The sequence below is a fragment of the Lampetra fluviatilis genome, chromosome 58, assembly GCF_964198595.1.
Source record: "Lampetra fluviatilis chromosome 58, kcLamFluv1.1, whole genome shotgun sequence".
Classification (NCBI taxonomy): domain Eukaryota; kingdom Metazoa; phylum Chordata; class Hyperoartia; order Petromyzontiformes; family Petromyzontidae; genus Lampetra; species Lampetra fluviatilis.
In genome coordinates, this window is record NC_136332.1 from 6323928 (window position 1) to 6340038 (window position 16111).

Genomic DNA, 16111 nt, shown 5'->3' on the forward strand with positions numbered 1-16111 from the left:
ACTCACGGCAGCGTCGTAAATACGTCACTCACGGCAGCGTGGTAAAGGTGTCACGACGGAGTCGTAAAAACGTCCCTCACGGCAGTGTTGTAAATACAACACTCACGGCAGTGTCGTAAATGCAACACTCACGGCAGTGTCGTAAATACGGCACTCACGGCGGCGTGGCAAAGGTGTCACTCACGACGGAGTCGTAAAGACATCACTCACGGCAGTGTCGTAAAAACGTCACACACGGCAGTGTCGTAAATACGTCACTCACGGCAGCGTCGTAATTCTTAACTCACGACTGCGTCGTAAAAACGTCACTCACTGCAGTGTCGTAAAAGCATCACTCACGGCAGTGTCGTAAAACACCACTCACGGCAGTGTCGTAAATTCAACACTCACGGCAGTGTCGTAAATTTCAATACTCACGGCAATGTCGTAAAGGTGTCACTCACGGCAGTGTCGTAAATACGTCACTAACGGCAGCGTCGTAAAGGTGTCACTCACGACGGAGTCGTAAAGACATCACTCACGGCAGTGTCGTAAATACATCACTCACGGCAGTGTCGTAAATACATCACTCACGGCAGTGTCGTAAATACATCACTCACGGCAGTGTCGTAAATATGTCACTCACAGCAGTCATCTTCTTGGTTCTTTCGGTAAAGTCACGTAGAAGGGAAGTAATAAAATAATAAAAATAAAACATAATAAAATAATTTTCACGACGTTTCGGCCACAACGCAAGCAGCCGTCCTCAGGTGAAGACCAGGTCTGTCGGGGAGACAGCGTCTGAATGAAACAACACCACGCTTGGAGTGTCGTAAAAACATCACTCACGACTCAGTCGTAAAAACATCACTCACGGCAGCGTCGTAAAGACGTCACTCACGACGGAGTCGTAAGGATGTCACTCACGACAGAGTCGTAAAGACGTCACTCACGGCAGCGTCGTAAAGATGTCCTTCACGGCAGAGTCGTAAAGACATCACTCACGGCAGAGTCGTAAAGATGTGACTCACCGTAGAGTCGTAAAGACGTGATTCACGACAGAATCGTAAAGACATCACTCACGGCAGAGTCGTAAAGACGTCACTCACGACAGAGTCGTAAATACGTCACTCACGGCAGAGTCGTAAAGATGTGTTTACGACAGTAGCGAGCGTTTCACGACAGTACCGTACATGATGCCAAGGACGTTTTACGACAGCGCCGTAAATGTTTTGAAGGGCGTGCTTACGACAGTGCCTTGTTCCTCCTGGACGTGTGTTACAAAGAGCTTTACAGCCCTTCGGATTGCCCGCATGGAAGTGAATGTCACGTGACTCGCGGTTGCGCTGCGGCTTCAGAGGTAAAACCTCTGATCTGCCTGGGGAGGGGGTTGTGGTGTTTAATGCTCGTGTCAAGACGGACGGGCGCCTCCCGCTGTTGTCGGGTGGGTCCCGAAAACCCACACACACACCACACACACACACCACACACACCACACACACACCACACACACACACCACACACACCACACACACCACACACACCACACACACCACACACACCACACACACCACACACACCACACACACCACACACACCACACACACACCACACACACACACCACACACACACACCACACACACACACCACACACACACACCACACACACACACCACACACACACCACACACACACACCACACACACACCACACACACACCACACACACACACCACACACACACACCACACACACACACCACACACACACACCACACACACACACCACACACACACACCACACACACACACCACACACACCACACACACACACCACACACACACCACACACACACACCACACACACACCACACACACACCACACACACACACCACACACACACACCACACACACACACCACACACACACACCACACACACACACACCACACACACACACCACACACACACACCACACACACACCACACACACACCACACACACACCACACACACACCACACACACACCACACACACACCACACACACAACACACACCACACACACACACACCACACACACCACACACACCACACACACCACACACACCACACACACACACCACACACACCACACACACACCACACACACACCACACACACACACCACACACACAATACACACACACCACACACACACACCACACACACACACCACACACACACACCACACACACACCACACACACACCACACACACACACCACACACACACACCACACACACCACACACACACCCCACACACACCACACACACACCACACACACACACCACACACACACACCACACACACCACACACACACCACACACACACACCACACACACCACACACCAGACACACCACACACACACCCCACACACTACACACACACCACACACACACACACCACACACATACACAACACACACCACACACACACCACACACACCACACACACACACCACACACACACCACACACACACACCGCACACACACACCACACACACACACCACACACACACACCACACACACACACCACGCACGCACCACACGCACACCTCATTGAGGGGGGCGTGTTAGACACTCACCCCTCAGTGAGGCAGATGTGATAGCTGCCTCCCCTGGTGCTTTTTTCATTGCAGTTTCATGAAGAGACCAGCGAGCCAAAATATCTTTATACACATACGTGAAATAAGCTACCTGGAGTTTGGAAGGCGAGGACATGAAATGAAGGGGTCTACAAGCATGACATTGGTGACATACTGAGACAGTAACAGGCACGCGCTTATTGCCCGCACTCCAGTTACTGAGGGGTTGCGCAATCAGAGGGGAGGCAGAGCCCGTCGCTGCCTCACCTCTCGTCTCTTCCTGTATTTGCAGCGGAGCTCCGCAAATTTGGCGATTTTGACTATGAAAATGATTGGAATCGTACAGAAATTACATAACACAGATCAGTAGAAAAATCTTAATATTTATTTCATTATATATATTTTGTCGTAACAGCTATTATCATTGGAGTGTGAGAGGTGAGGCTCTGCCTCCCCCTGCCTCCCCTGACCGCACGTAACTGGTGTATAGTTGTGTAGTATGTGTTGAACTTCTTTTGCACCGTACGAAACCTACCGTGCTAATCGGAGTGTAGTGTATAGTGTAGTGTATAGTGTAGTGTATAGTAGTGTATAGTGTATAGTAGTGTATAGTGTAAAGTTGTGTAGTGTACAGTAGTGTGTAGTGTATAGTAGTGTAGTGTATAGTAGTGTAGTGTAGTGTATAGTGTATAGTAGTGTATAGTAGTGTAGTGTATAGTAGTGTAGTGTATAGTGGTGTAGTGTATAGTATAGTAGTGTATAGTAGTGTATAGTGTAGTGTATAGTAATGTAGTGCATACTAATGTATAGTAGTGTAGTGTGTAGCGTATAGTAGTTTATATTCATGTATCTGCCGTACGCTCAACTTCTTTCGCACCGCACGCAGCCAACCGTGCTCATCGGAGGCGACCGACGAGCCGCGGACCACACGAGGTGCGGCGCGTTGCCGGGGCGCCATGGTGGTGGGGTTCGACCCGAGCCAGCGCAGCCTCGCGCCGGCGGAGGTGGCGCTGTGCGGCGCTCTCTCGGGCTTCGTGACGCGGGCCGCAGTCAGTCCGCTCGACGTCGTCAAGATCCGCTTCCAGGTGCCCCTCCCCTAGCCCAGAATCACACTTCGATGAGCTGTGAAGCTCATTTTTCACAGACGTTCAGTAGAGCAGGTCCCTCCCCGTGGTGACCGCCTGCCCTTCGCTGCCCTCCCCTAGCTCAGTTCCCTCCCCGTGGTGACCGCCTGTCCTTCGCTGCCCTCCCCTAGCTCAGTTCCCTCCCCAGGGTGACCGCCTGCCCTTCGCTGCCCTCCCCTAGCCCAGTCCCCTCCCCGTGGTGACCGCCTGCCTTTCGCTGCCCTCCCCTAGCCCAGTCCCCTCCCCGTGGTGACCGCCTGCCTTTCGCTGCCCTCCCCTAGCTCAGTTCCCTCCCCAGGGTGACCGCCTGCCCTTCGCTGCCCTCCCCTAGCCCAGTCCCCTCCCCGTGGTGACCGCCTGCCTTTCGCTGCCCTCCCCTAGCTCAGTTCCCTCCCCAGGGTGACCGCCTGCCCTTCGCTGCCCTCCCCTAGCCCAGTCCCCTCCCCGTGGTGACCGCCTGCCTTTCGCTGCCCTCCCCTAGCTCAGTTCCCTCCCCAGGGTGACCGCCTGCCCTTCGCTGCCCTCCCCTAGCCCAGTCCCCTCCCCGTGGTGACCGCCTGCCTTTCGCTGCCCTCCCCTAGCTCAGTTCCCTCCCCAGGGTGACCGCCTGCCCTTCGGCAGCCCCGACTCTCCAGCCATCCGCTGCCCTCCCGTCTTATTCCCTGCCCCGCGGCGCCGGACGTCCTTTGCTACGTTGGCGTCGACTCTGAATCGTCTCCGCGTGCGCGCGCAGCTCCAGGTGGAGCGGATCTCTGCGCTGGAGCCGCGGGCCAAGTACCGGGGTATGGCGCAGGCTGTGCGCGCCGTGCTGCGTGAGGAGGGTCTTGCCGCCTTCTGGAAGGGGCACGTGCCCGCCCAGTTGCTCTCCATCACCTACAGCGGCGTGCAGGTACGGCTTGGCCGTTTGGGCAAGCGCTAGGTTTGAAGCTTTCGTCACCGCAAGGATTCATAACTCTTAGGTTTTTTCGGTAAAGTCACGTAGGTGAAATAATAAAATAAAATAATAAATTAAAATATTTTTGCCGAGGTGTATCAGCTGTTCCTTCCATTCTAGCTCCGCCCACTTCCTCCTTCTAGCCCCGCCCACTTCCTCCTTCTAGCCCCGCCCAACTTCCCTTCTAGCTCCGCCCACTTCCTCCTTCTAGCCCCGCCCACTTCCCCTTCTAGCCCCGCCCACCTTCCCTTTTAGCCCCGCCCACCTATCCCTTCTAGCCCTGCCCACCTCCCCCTTCTAGCCCCGCCCACTCCCCCCTTCTAGCCCCACCCCCCTTCTAGCCCCACCCCCCTTTTAGCCCCGCCCACCTCTTCTTCTAGCCCCGCCCACCTCCCCTTCTAGCCCCGCCCACCTTCCCTTCTAGCCCTGCCCACCTTCCCTTCTAGCCCCACCCACCTCCCCCATCTAGCCCCGCCCACCTCCCCCTTCTAGCCCCGCCCACCTTCCCTTCTAGACCCGCCCATCTTCCCTTCTAGCCCCGCCCACATTCCCTTCTAGCCCAGCCCACCTCCCCCTTCTAGCCCCGCCCACCTCCCCCTTCTAGCCCCGCCCACCTCCCCCCTTCTAGCCCCGCCCACTTCCCCCCTTCTAGCCCCGCCCACTTCCTCCCCCACCCTCCCTGACATTTAGATAAGCTCCTCCCCCCTCCCCTGAACCAGTATATATATAAATTCTTGTCTCTTGGATTTCTCTTCACTTGATACAGTAAATTTAGCTGTGACGGTCCCACCTGAAGACGGAGACTTGCGTTGCCTCTGAAACGTCGTGATTTAATTGAGTTATTTTAATTTATTATTATTTTATTATAATAATTTTACTGGTAGGAACGAAGTGGACCAGCCACCAATAGATTATTTCGTCCGTCCGTCCGTGTAGCAACATCGCCCCCTACTGCAAACACTTGGCATGACCCTACAAAAACCTTTAGACTCAGTGACGCTTTCCTGGCTAAACAAGTGTAACATTCCCTTATAATTCCCTGAGATAGCTTTTAATTAAAACTTTGAAATTAAATAAAAAAAACTCACAGCGCCCTAAAGCCTACAGCTAGGCCTAAAGCCTAGAACTAGGCCTGAAACAATCCCTTTGTATCGTACCCCCGCGTGTGTGAAAGGGAGTTAATGTTTAACAATGTTACATTCCCTCATGTTTTTAAATAGAAACATTTAAATTTAAAGCTTTTACATAAATAATTAAAACATTTAAATAAAAAATTAACTCAGCGCCCTAAAGTCTACAGCTAGGCCTAAAGCCTACAGCTAGGCCTAAAGCCTAGAACTAGGCCTCAATCTCTCCCTTCGTATGGTCCGATTAGGTGTAGTAACATTGCCCCCTACTGCAAACACTTGGCAGGACCCTACAAAAACCTTTTGACTCAGTGGGGCTTTCCTGGCTAAACAAGTGTAATAATACATTATGTTTATATTTTTTGGTTATTCGTTCCTACCAGCCCACCCCGCAGGGTCCTGTTTTTCATTTATTATTATTTTATTATAATATTTTTTTTACCTACGTGACTTTACCGAAAAGGGCAAGTGGTGCCGATGTTTACACAGCGATGGTTTACAACATCGGCACCAGATGCTCGTGCGAAGCCAGGTCGACCTAAGGGGGAGGGGGCCCGTGACTGTTCATGAGCGGGAATCGAACTCGAAGCGCTACTGTGCAGATACCACACACCCACACACACGCAGGCACCAACAACAGACCCAAGCGGCTTCTGTTTGTCCGGATAGCGTAGGTGAATGGGCATGGCGCTGGGTAGAGAAGAGATGGACTGATGCAATACAGAAGGATGGGGAGCAATTTGGACTTTGCCGGTGACTGGTACCAGCGGTGTCAAGGTCGGGCCTCTGTGGAGGAGGCTCGTGAAGGACGCTGCTACCGGGCAGTTGGAGGCAGTCGCCCTCCAACAACAGCAGAGGGCAGTGGAGCGATGCTCACAACAACGAGCGGGACCGCCGGGCGGCTAAAACGCGGCGAGTTAACCCAGTAGGGAGCACAGGTGGTGCATCTGCCAGTCATCTCGGTCAGTCGACCCATGGCAGCCGTGTTTGTCCCGTGGCTTCCTGCCAGTGGGCCTTCGACACTTCACGTGGCCTCAAAGGTGCACTAAGCCTGGCACAAGCGCGGCGGTGACGTCACCGACACTTAGTGGCGAACTGTGGTTGTTGTTGATAATTGTTTTTTTACCCTTCTATCTGGCAACAAAACTGACACCTTTTTTACAAGTCATGTTTGCATAGATCACAATACCTGCAGTCATAATGCAAACAAAAACACAACTCTGATAATGTGCACTGTCCTTGAAGTTGATTGGTCCACACCCGAGACAGCTTTCCTTAGAGCCTAGTCTCACATGGGTTGGACCTTTTGGCGTCATCTGGTCCAACCCATGTGAGACTAGGTTCTAAGGAAAGCTGTCTCGGGTGTGGACCAATAAACTTCAAGGACAGTGCATACAGAGTTATGTTTTTTGTTTGCATTATGACTGCAGGTATTGTGATCTATGTAAACATGACTCCTTGTAAAAAAGGTGTCAGTTTTGTTGCCAGATAAAAGGGTAAAAAAACAATTTTCAGATGATGAGCCACTTCGTTGAGTTATCGTTTGTGGCCAGGTCGCTTCTGAAGAAAAAAAATAAGCTACGTGGCTCAATGGGCCTCACATAATGAGATACAAAAAAATGTGAGCTTTTTTTAGTGTTTATGTTTTTTTTTTAAGTGATTTGTTGACCTTGCCTATACTTTGCACTCCTATCGTGTTTTTGTGTTTGTTGTTGTAACGTCCTGACCCTGTGCTCATCGGATGGCTCCGGTGTAAATAAATATTATGATTCTGCTTTGTGGCCAGGTCGCTTCTGAAAATTCATCTAATAGCTCGGTGGGCTTTTCTTGCAAAGATAAAAAATACCATTGGAACCTCATTTGCCAGTAAAAATATGATAATTGGTTTTTTTTTACCCTTCTATCTGGCAACAAAACTGACACCTTTTTTTACAAGGAGTCATGTTTACATAGACCACAATACCTGCAGTCATAATGCAAACAAAAAACATAACTCATCTGGTCCAACACCATGTGAGACTAGGCTCTAAGGAAAGCTATCTCGGGTGTGGACCAATCAACTTCAAGGACAGTGCATACAGAGTTATGTTTTTTGTTTGCATTATGACTGCAGGTATTGTGGTCTATGCAAACATGACTCCTTGTAAAAAAAAAGGTGTCAGTTTTGTTGCCAGATAGAAGGGTAAAAAAAAACAATTAAGATAAAAAAATAGTTTAGTTTTACTTCTGCGCATAAAAATAAAAATGTTGCGATTTCGCCGTTGCCGCCGCTGCCGCTGCTGTGTCCGCGCCGCAGTTTGTGACGTTTGAGCGCCTCACGGAGCTGGTGCACAGGCGCACGCGCTTCGAGGCCACGCAGGCGCACGTCCACTTCGCGTGCGGCGGCGCCGGGGCCTGCATGGCCTCGCTGGTGGCCCAGCCGCTGGACACGCTGCGCACGAGGCTCGCGGCGCAGGGAGAGCCCAGGGTGACGAGGCGGGCCGGAGAGCGTGGACTCGCACCGTGGACTCGCACACCGCGCTCGCTCGCTCATCGCTCACCTCGCTCGCTCACTCACTCACCGCTCGCTCACTCATCGCTCACTCACACACCGCTCGCACTATGGACTCACACCGCGCGCTCGCTCGCTCACTCATCGCTCACTCACTCACTCACACACCGCTCGCTCGCTCGCTCGCTCAATCACACGACGCTCACTCACACGCCGCTCACTCACACGCCGCTCACACCGAGACACATACAGACACACACAGACACACACAGACACACAGACACACACAGACACACACAGACACACAGACACACAGACACAGACAGACACCCACAGACACACAGACACACACAGACACGCAGACACACACACAGACACACACAGACACACACACAGACACGCACTTGTCGTCCACGCTGCCCGCGCGTCACCACCCTGCCCGTGTGCCGCAGCTCTACCGGGGGGTGTTGCACGCGGTTGTCACCATGTGGCGGGGCGAGGGGCTGCGGGGCTTCTACCGCGGCCTCTCCCCCACGCTCGCCGCCGTCTTCCCGTACGCGGGGCTGCAGTTCGGCTTCTACAACGTTTTCACGCGCGCTGCCAGCAGCCTGGCCGCACGGACGCAGTGCCGCACCGGTAGGCACGACCGCAACCGCACAGCCGGCTTCGCCGTGCCGCACCGGTAGCCACTCGTGGGGGGCTCTTGTGGGGGGCTCTTGTGGGGGGCTCTAGCGGGGGGCTTCCGTGCGGGCGTGGGGAGCGGCGATGCTGAGCACCGCCTCTACAAATGCAGTACAGGGGCAGAACACACAAACGCCGCGCAGAAAGGTGTCCGAGTCGGGAGTCGAACCCAGGGGCTTCTTGTTGCGAGGTGCGGGCGTCGCCACCGCCCCGTTCACCGCATTGTTGCCGTGTCGTACCGTGCCGTGCCGTACCGTGCCGTGCCGTGCAGGGGGCCTGCAGACCCTGGTGTGCGGCGCCGCGGCGGGGGTGCTGAGCAAGACGCTCACCTACCCCTGCGACCTCGTCAAGAAGAGGCTGCAGGTGATGGGGTTCGAGCAGGCGCGGCGCCACTTCGGAGAGGTGCGGGACGCACGGGGGGGGGGGCACGTGGGGGGGGCACGTGGGGGGGGGAGACGCACGGGGGGGGGGGCACGGAGGGGGAACACGTGGGGGGGGGCACGTGGGGGGGGACACGTGGGGGGAGACGCACGGGGGGGGGGCACGGGGGGGGGCACGTGGGGGGGTATGCACGTGGAGGGGGGCACGTGGGGGGGGACACGTGGGAACACAATGGGGGAGACACGCGTGGACACGTGGGGACACGCAGGGGGGGGGACGCACGGGGGGACACGGAGGGGGGGACGCACGGGGGGGGGGGGACACGTGGGAGAACATGCGAGTACACAGACACGTAGAGACACTGAGACATGTGGATGTAGGGACGCGGCGATGCCGTGACGTAGGTCTGCTGGGACGTGGGGGTACGGGTGACACGGAGACACTGAGACACCCTGGCATGCCCCGCTTTGTGCGAGCACGCGTACGTGTGTGCGTTGAACTTCTTTCACGCCGTGCGTAGCCAACCGTGCTGATCGCAGGGCTCTGGCGGTGGGTGCGTACCACCCTCGTGTGTCCCACCGATTTCTTCCACGTCTTCGCGTGTGTCACCCCTGGCCCCCCCCGTAGGTGCGTGCGTACGCGGGTGCGTGCGACTGCGTGCGCCGCGTGCTGCGGGAGGAGGGCCTCCCGGGCCTCTACAAGGGGCTCGTGCCGAGCGCCCTCAAAGCGGCCGCCTCCACGGGCCTCACCTTCCTCACCTACGAGCTGTTCTCGGCGTTCGCGCGCTCTCGCCGCTCCAGCCCCCCTGGGGCCTGAGGCCGCCCCCCCCCCCCGTCCCGCCATCGAACTCCAGGAGCTTCTCAGGACTCCCGCAGCCTTCTCTGCGTCTCCCGGGTCTTTCGGTGGAACTCTAGGACCCCCTGGTCTGGGACTTGAGGACTTTTCTGAGGTCTAACGTGCAACTGCAGAACCTTCGTGTAGACACCACTGTTCCTCATTGGGAGGACTCGACAGGAAGCCTTCACTGGGGGGGGGGGAAACGAGATCTTCTCTGACACTTCGCGGCCTTTCTTGGGATTCTAGGACCTTCCGGGGCCTTCCGGGACCGTCTCCAGGAGATCAACAATTGCTCCCTGCAGGGGCCTCCGGTCGACCGCCGCATACACGCAGCTCCATGGAACCAAACGCGACAAAGGTCGAAGGTCGCGAGTCTCAGGGCAGTGCCCCCCCCCCCCCAACTCCCACCCCCTTCCTCTCCGCTACTGGGTGAGAGGTCACGAGTTGTGGCCGGGCTGGGTCGCTGGACCACCGCTCCGGGCGGATGTGGAGCGCACGCGGACACAGAAGTTCCCGGCCCGGGCGTTACTGAATGTGTGGTGGTGGAGCGAGCGAGCGAGCGGAGCCGCGTCGTCACGTGTCCTCTGTTAGACTTCAATGCCGCTGACCGTTTGCCGGGCATCTTAGCGTGGCGGGGCGGCCGGTCCGTGTGTTTTCTCCCCTCCCCCTCTTCTGCATGGGGGAGGGGGTTTCCTTCGGGGTTCTCATGTTTCCAAAAGCAAACCACAAAGTGTGACCGGTATTGTGCCAAGAAAATAATTGCACCGCAATTTGCTAAATTTGGATCGCACGCAACAGAAAAGAGATTCAGGCTTTCCTTGTTGAACGAGTGTGAGTGGTGAAACGAGCGTGAGTATGAGTGGTTTTATCTCCTGGTTATACACCCAGCCACCGTGGGACCCATCTCGGCATGGGGTGGTTTTATCTCCTGGTTATACACCCAGCCACCGTGGGACCCATCTCGGCACGGGGTGGGTTTATCTCCTGGTTATACACCCAGCCACCGTGGGATCCATCTCGGCACGGGGTGGGTTTATCTCCTGGTTATACACCCAGCCACCGTGGGACCCATCTCGGCATGGGGTGGGTTTATCTCCTGGTTATACACCCAGCCACCATGGGACCCATCACGGCACGGGGTGGGTTTATCTCCTGGTTATACACCCAGCCACCGTGGGACCCATCTCGGCATGGGGTGGGTTTATCTCCTGGTTATACACCCAGCCACCGTGGGACCCATCACGGCACGGGGTGGGTTTATCTCCTGGTTATACACCCAGCCACCGTGGGACCCATCACGGCACGGGGTGGTTTTATCTCCTGGTTATACACCCAGCCATTATGGGACCCGTCACAGCACGGGGTGGGTTTATCTCCTGGTTATACACCCAGCCACTGGGGCCATTCACGGCACGGGGTGGTTTTATCTCCTGGTTAAACACCCAGCCACTATGGGACCCATCTCGGCACGGGGTGGTTTTTTCTCCTGGTTATACACCCAGCCACTGTGGGGCCCATCACGGCACGGGGTGGTTTTATCTCCTGGTTATACACAAAGCCAGTGTGGGGCCCATCACGTTATGGGGTGGTTTTATCTCCTGGTTATACACCCAGCCACCATGGGGCCCATCATGGTACGGGGTGGTTTTATCTCCTGGTTATACACCCAGCCAGTGTGGGGCCCTTTACAGCACGGGGTTGAGTTTTTACACCAGTTACACAACGAGCCGAGCGAGAGACCCAAACTGTGACACGCTGCTCGTGTCGCAAGAAGTCATCCGTATCCGGCCTGCGGGCCAAGCAGGGCCAGGGCGAAGCCACTCGTCCACTCTGCGTGCGCGTGACGTCGGTGCGGGAGGGGTGGGGGGGTTGAGTTGGGGTGGCGGGGTTAAGGGGTCACGGAGTCGATCTGCACGCGGTCTCAACTCGTCCGCGGCGTGAGACGTTTCTGAAATCCCCATCGAACACGTCTCTCTGTCTCTCTGTCTCGCTGTCGTGTGCCTGTGTGTGTGCTGTGTGCTGTGGCTTGCGAAATAACGGTGGGACGGAGAGATGCCGGGGGGCAGCGGCGAGTGCCGTGCTGTGTGAACCTAGGGGGAAGAGCCCTTTGCACCGCGGAATTTGGGTGCCTTAAATACCTACGATTTGCACTCAAGTATGCTCTGGCAAGCATTGCACTGACTGTTCCGTCGATTGACCTGCAAAGAAGCACCGCAGTTCAACCCCCTCACTCGCGCACGGATGGGAAAATGGGCTGGCGGGAGAGGGGGCGGTGGTGGTGCCTTTGGTAATTGTCGAAATTCCGAGGGACAATTCGGATCGCAGCGTTCACCATGAGTTGAGCAGCAGCCAACCGCGCTGATATTGAACAGGCGGAGTTCGACTTCTCTGTTTGGCGGTGAGGAGGGAGGGCGGCAGGGGTTCACTTTGTCGCGAGGGAGAGGGGGGGGCATTGCCCCCTGTGACCCCCCCCCGTGACCCCCCCGTGCTCCAACCCCCCCCCCCCCCCGAAAACTCCGTCTACGATAAACACGCACGCTCTTAAAACCACGCTTTACGCTTAACGTCACCGGATTTGACCGCGCCGTTTTCTCGAAGACAACAATATATGTACGGGAGTCAATAAAGTAGTCCATAAAGTCGAGGCAAGGATGACAGGGCCAACGCGCTATTGCCGTTTTACAACTCGTCCTGTCGCTTTGCGACGCTAAGCCGTGGCAGCAGTAAAAAATAAAACGCGCGCGCACACAGGCATCGGTCCCACGGGTTGTTGGCCGCCGCGTTTCTGTGATGCTAAGCCCCCAGGCCGTGATCGATATTCCGCTCATCGAATCGCACCCCTTGACCCCGAGCACAGAGGTCAGAGTGCGTGACGTGCTTGCTCGCCTGAGCATCGAGGCACAGGTGATCGTCTCCTGAGACGGCGGTGGAAATTCCACGTTCCTATGGCGGGAGCGGAGGGGCAGGGGGGGGGGTGTGAGTCTTATCCATACGACAACCGCAACGTGGTTCTTGTTTTATCGACGCCCGGGCGGAAGGATGATGGGCTGAGTCAACCTGCCTCGCCTCCGCTCCCCTCCGCTCCGACCAGGCATTGAACCAGAGGTCGCAACCGGGTACCCGATGCCCGTACCCTACCCGATACCCGGCTACCCGTACCCGGCCGGGTACGGGTACCCGGTTGCGACCCTGGTGCGGCCGGGTACGGGTAGGCCGTGAGTCGCTGGTGAGTAACCGTTTGTCACTCATTTCCCAAAGTCTTGTCTCTTCTCACAATTCAAGTTCCTAGAATAAACCCACCCGCACCTGCAACATGGCTTCATCCCAGAGGTCGCAATCAGGTACCCGATACCCGTACCCTACCCGTACCCGGCCGGGTACGGGTAGGGTACGTGTACCCGTTTGCGACCCTGGTGCGGCCGGGTACGGGTAAGGAATCAAAACCCGTTTGCGACCTCTGCATTGAACTCGCATTGATTCCGATCGCGATCCGCTTGCCCTGAACCCGCCAGGAGTGACACGTGGGTGGGGGTGTCGCAGCGTGGGGAGGTGATCGGCTTCAGCAGCGACTCGGTTTGTTGACGGTGACGTTCACGAGGCCCGGCGCCGTCTCTCTCCGACGCTGCTGATGATGACGACGACGACGACGATGACGAACCTCAACACCGGTTGACGTCCGGCACGGGTACACGTGGAGTGGTGGTGGTGGTGGCGGTGGTGGTGGCGGTGGTGGTGGCGGCGGTGGAGGCGGCGGTGGTGGCGGCGGTGGTGGCGGCGGTGGTGGCGGCGGTAGTGGTGGCGGTGGTGGTGGCGGCGGTGGTGGTGGTGGTGGCGGTGGTGGTGGTGGTGGCTCCAGGTGCCGTGGCCTCACACGCCGGCCGACCTTCGCACCCTGGCACTGAAAGGCAAAACAACCCCTACCCATCGAGTTCACACACACACAGCTCACACACACAGCTCACACACACACAGCACACACACACACACAGCTCACACACACACACAGCTCACACACACAGTTCACACACACAGCTCACATACACACAGCTCACACACACACACACAGCTCACACACAGCACACACACACACACAGCTCACACACACACAGTTCACACACACAGCTCACACACACAGCTCACATACACACAGCTCTCACACACACACACAGCTCACACACAGCACACACACACACACAGCTCACACACACAGTTCACACACACAGCTCACACACAGCACACACACACACAGCTCACACACACACAGTTCACACACACAGCTCACACAGCACACACACACAGCTCACACACAGCTCACACACACACAGCTCACACACACAGTTCACACACACACAGCTCACACACACACACAGCTCACACACACAGCTCACACACACAGCTCACACACACAGCACACACACTCAGCTCACACACACACAGCTCACACACACAGCTCACACACAGCTCACACACACACAGCTCACACACACAGTTCACACACACACAGCTCACACACACACAGCTCGCACACAGCTCACACACACACAGCTCTCACACACAGCACACACACTCAGCTCACACACACACAGCTCACACACACAGCTCACACACACAGCTCACACACACACACAGCTCACACACACAGCTCACACACACAGCACACACACAGCTCACACACACACAGCTCACACACACAGCTCACACACACAGCTCACACACACAGCTCACACACACAGCTCACACACACACACAGCTCACACACACACACAGCTCACACACACAGCTCACACACACAGCTCACACACACACAGCTCTCACACACAGCACACACACACACACAGCTCACACACACACAGTTCACACACACAGCACACACACACAGCTCACACACACACAGCTCACACACACAGCTCACACACACACACAGCTCACACACACACAGCTCACACACACAGCTCACACAGCACACACACAGCTCACACACACAGCACACACACACAGCTCACACACACACACAGCTCACACACACACAGCTCACACACACACAGCTCACACACACACAGCTCTCACACACAGCACACACACACAGCTCACACACACAGCTCACACACACAGCTCACACACACAGCTCACACACACACACAGCTCACACACACCGCTCACACACACACAGCTCACACACACAGCTTACACACACACAGCTCACACACACAGCTCACACACACAGCTCACACACACACAGCTCACACACACAGCTCACACACACAGCTCACACACACACAGCTCACACACACACAGCTCGCACACAGCTCACACACACACAGCTCTCACACACAGCACACACACTCAGCTCACACACACACAGCTCACACACACAGCTCACACACACAGCTCACACACACACACAGCTCACACACACAGCTCACACACACAGCACACACACAGCTCACACACACACAGCTCACACACACAGCTCACACACACACACAGCTCACACACACAGCTCACACACACAGCTCACACACACAGCTCACACACACACACACAGCTCACACACACACACAGCTCACACACACAGCTCACACACAGCTCACACACACACAGCTCTCACACACAGCACACACACACACACAGCTCACACACACACAGTTCACACACACAGCACACACACACACACAGCTCACACACACACAGCTCACACACACAGCTCACACACACACACAGCTCACACACACACAGCTCACACACACAGCTCACACAGCACACACACAGCTCACACACACAGCACACACACACAGCTCACACACACACACACAGCTCACACACACACAGCTCACACACACACAGCTCACACACACACAGCTCTCACACACAGCACACACACACAGCTCACACACACAGCTCACACACACAGCTCACACACACAGCTCAC

General features: G+C 55.9%; 1 protein-coding gene across 3 annotated transcripts; it reads left to right on the forward strand.

Moving 5' to 3' along the window:
• The first annotated feature begins 1208 nt into the window (after positions 1 to 1208).
• On the forward strand, positions 1209 to 12033 carry SLC25A19 (solute carrier family 25 member 19). Of its 3 annotated transcripts, XM_078880563.1 has the most exons (7): positions 1209 to 1423; positions 3494 to 3692; positions 4465 to 4620; positions 8089 to 8259; positions 8736 to 8919; positions 9236 to 9366; positions 9973 to 12033. In XM_078880563.1, exons 2-7 carry the CDS (start codon positions 3564 to 3566, stop codon positions 10159 to 10161), a joined length of 960 nt encoding a protein of 319 aa, XP_078736689.1. In that variant the 5' UTR covers positions 1209 to 1423; positions 3494 to 3563; the 3' UTR covers positions 10162 to 12033. The 3 variants fall into 3 exon arrangements, 1 of the variants encoding a protein (XP_078736689.1); XR_013640381.1 differs by having other exon boundaries at positions 8089 to 8919; positions 9973 to 10109; XR_013640382.1 differs by having other exon boundaries at positions 1209 to 1339; positions 8089 to 8919; positions 9973 to 10109.
• The last annotated feature ends 4078 nt before the right edge of the window (positions 12034 to 16111 follow it).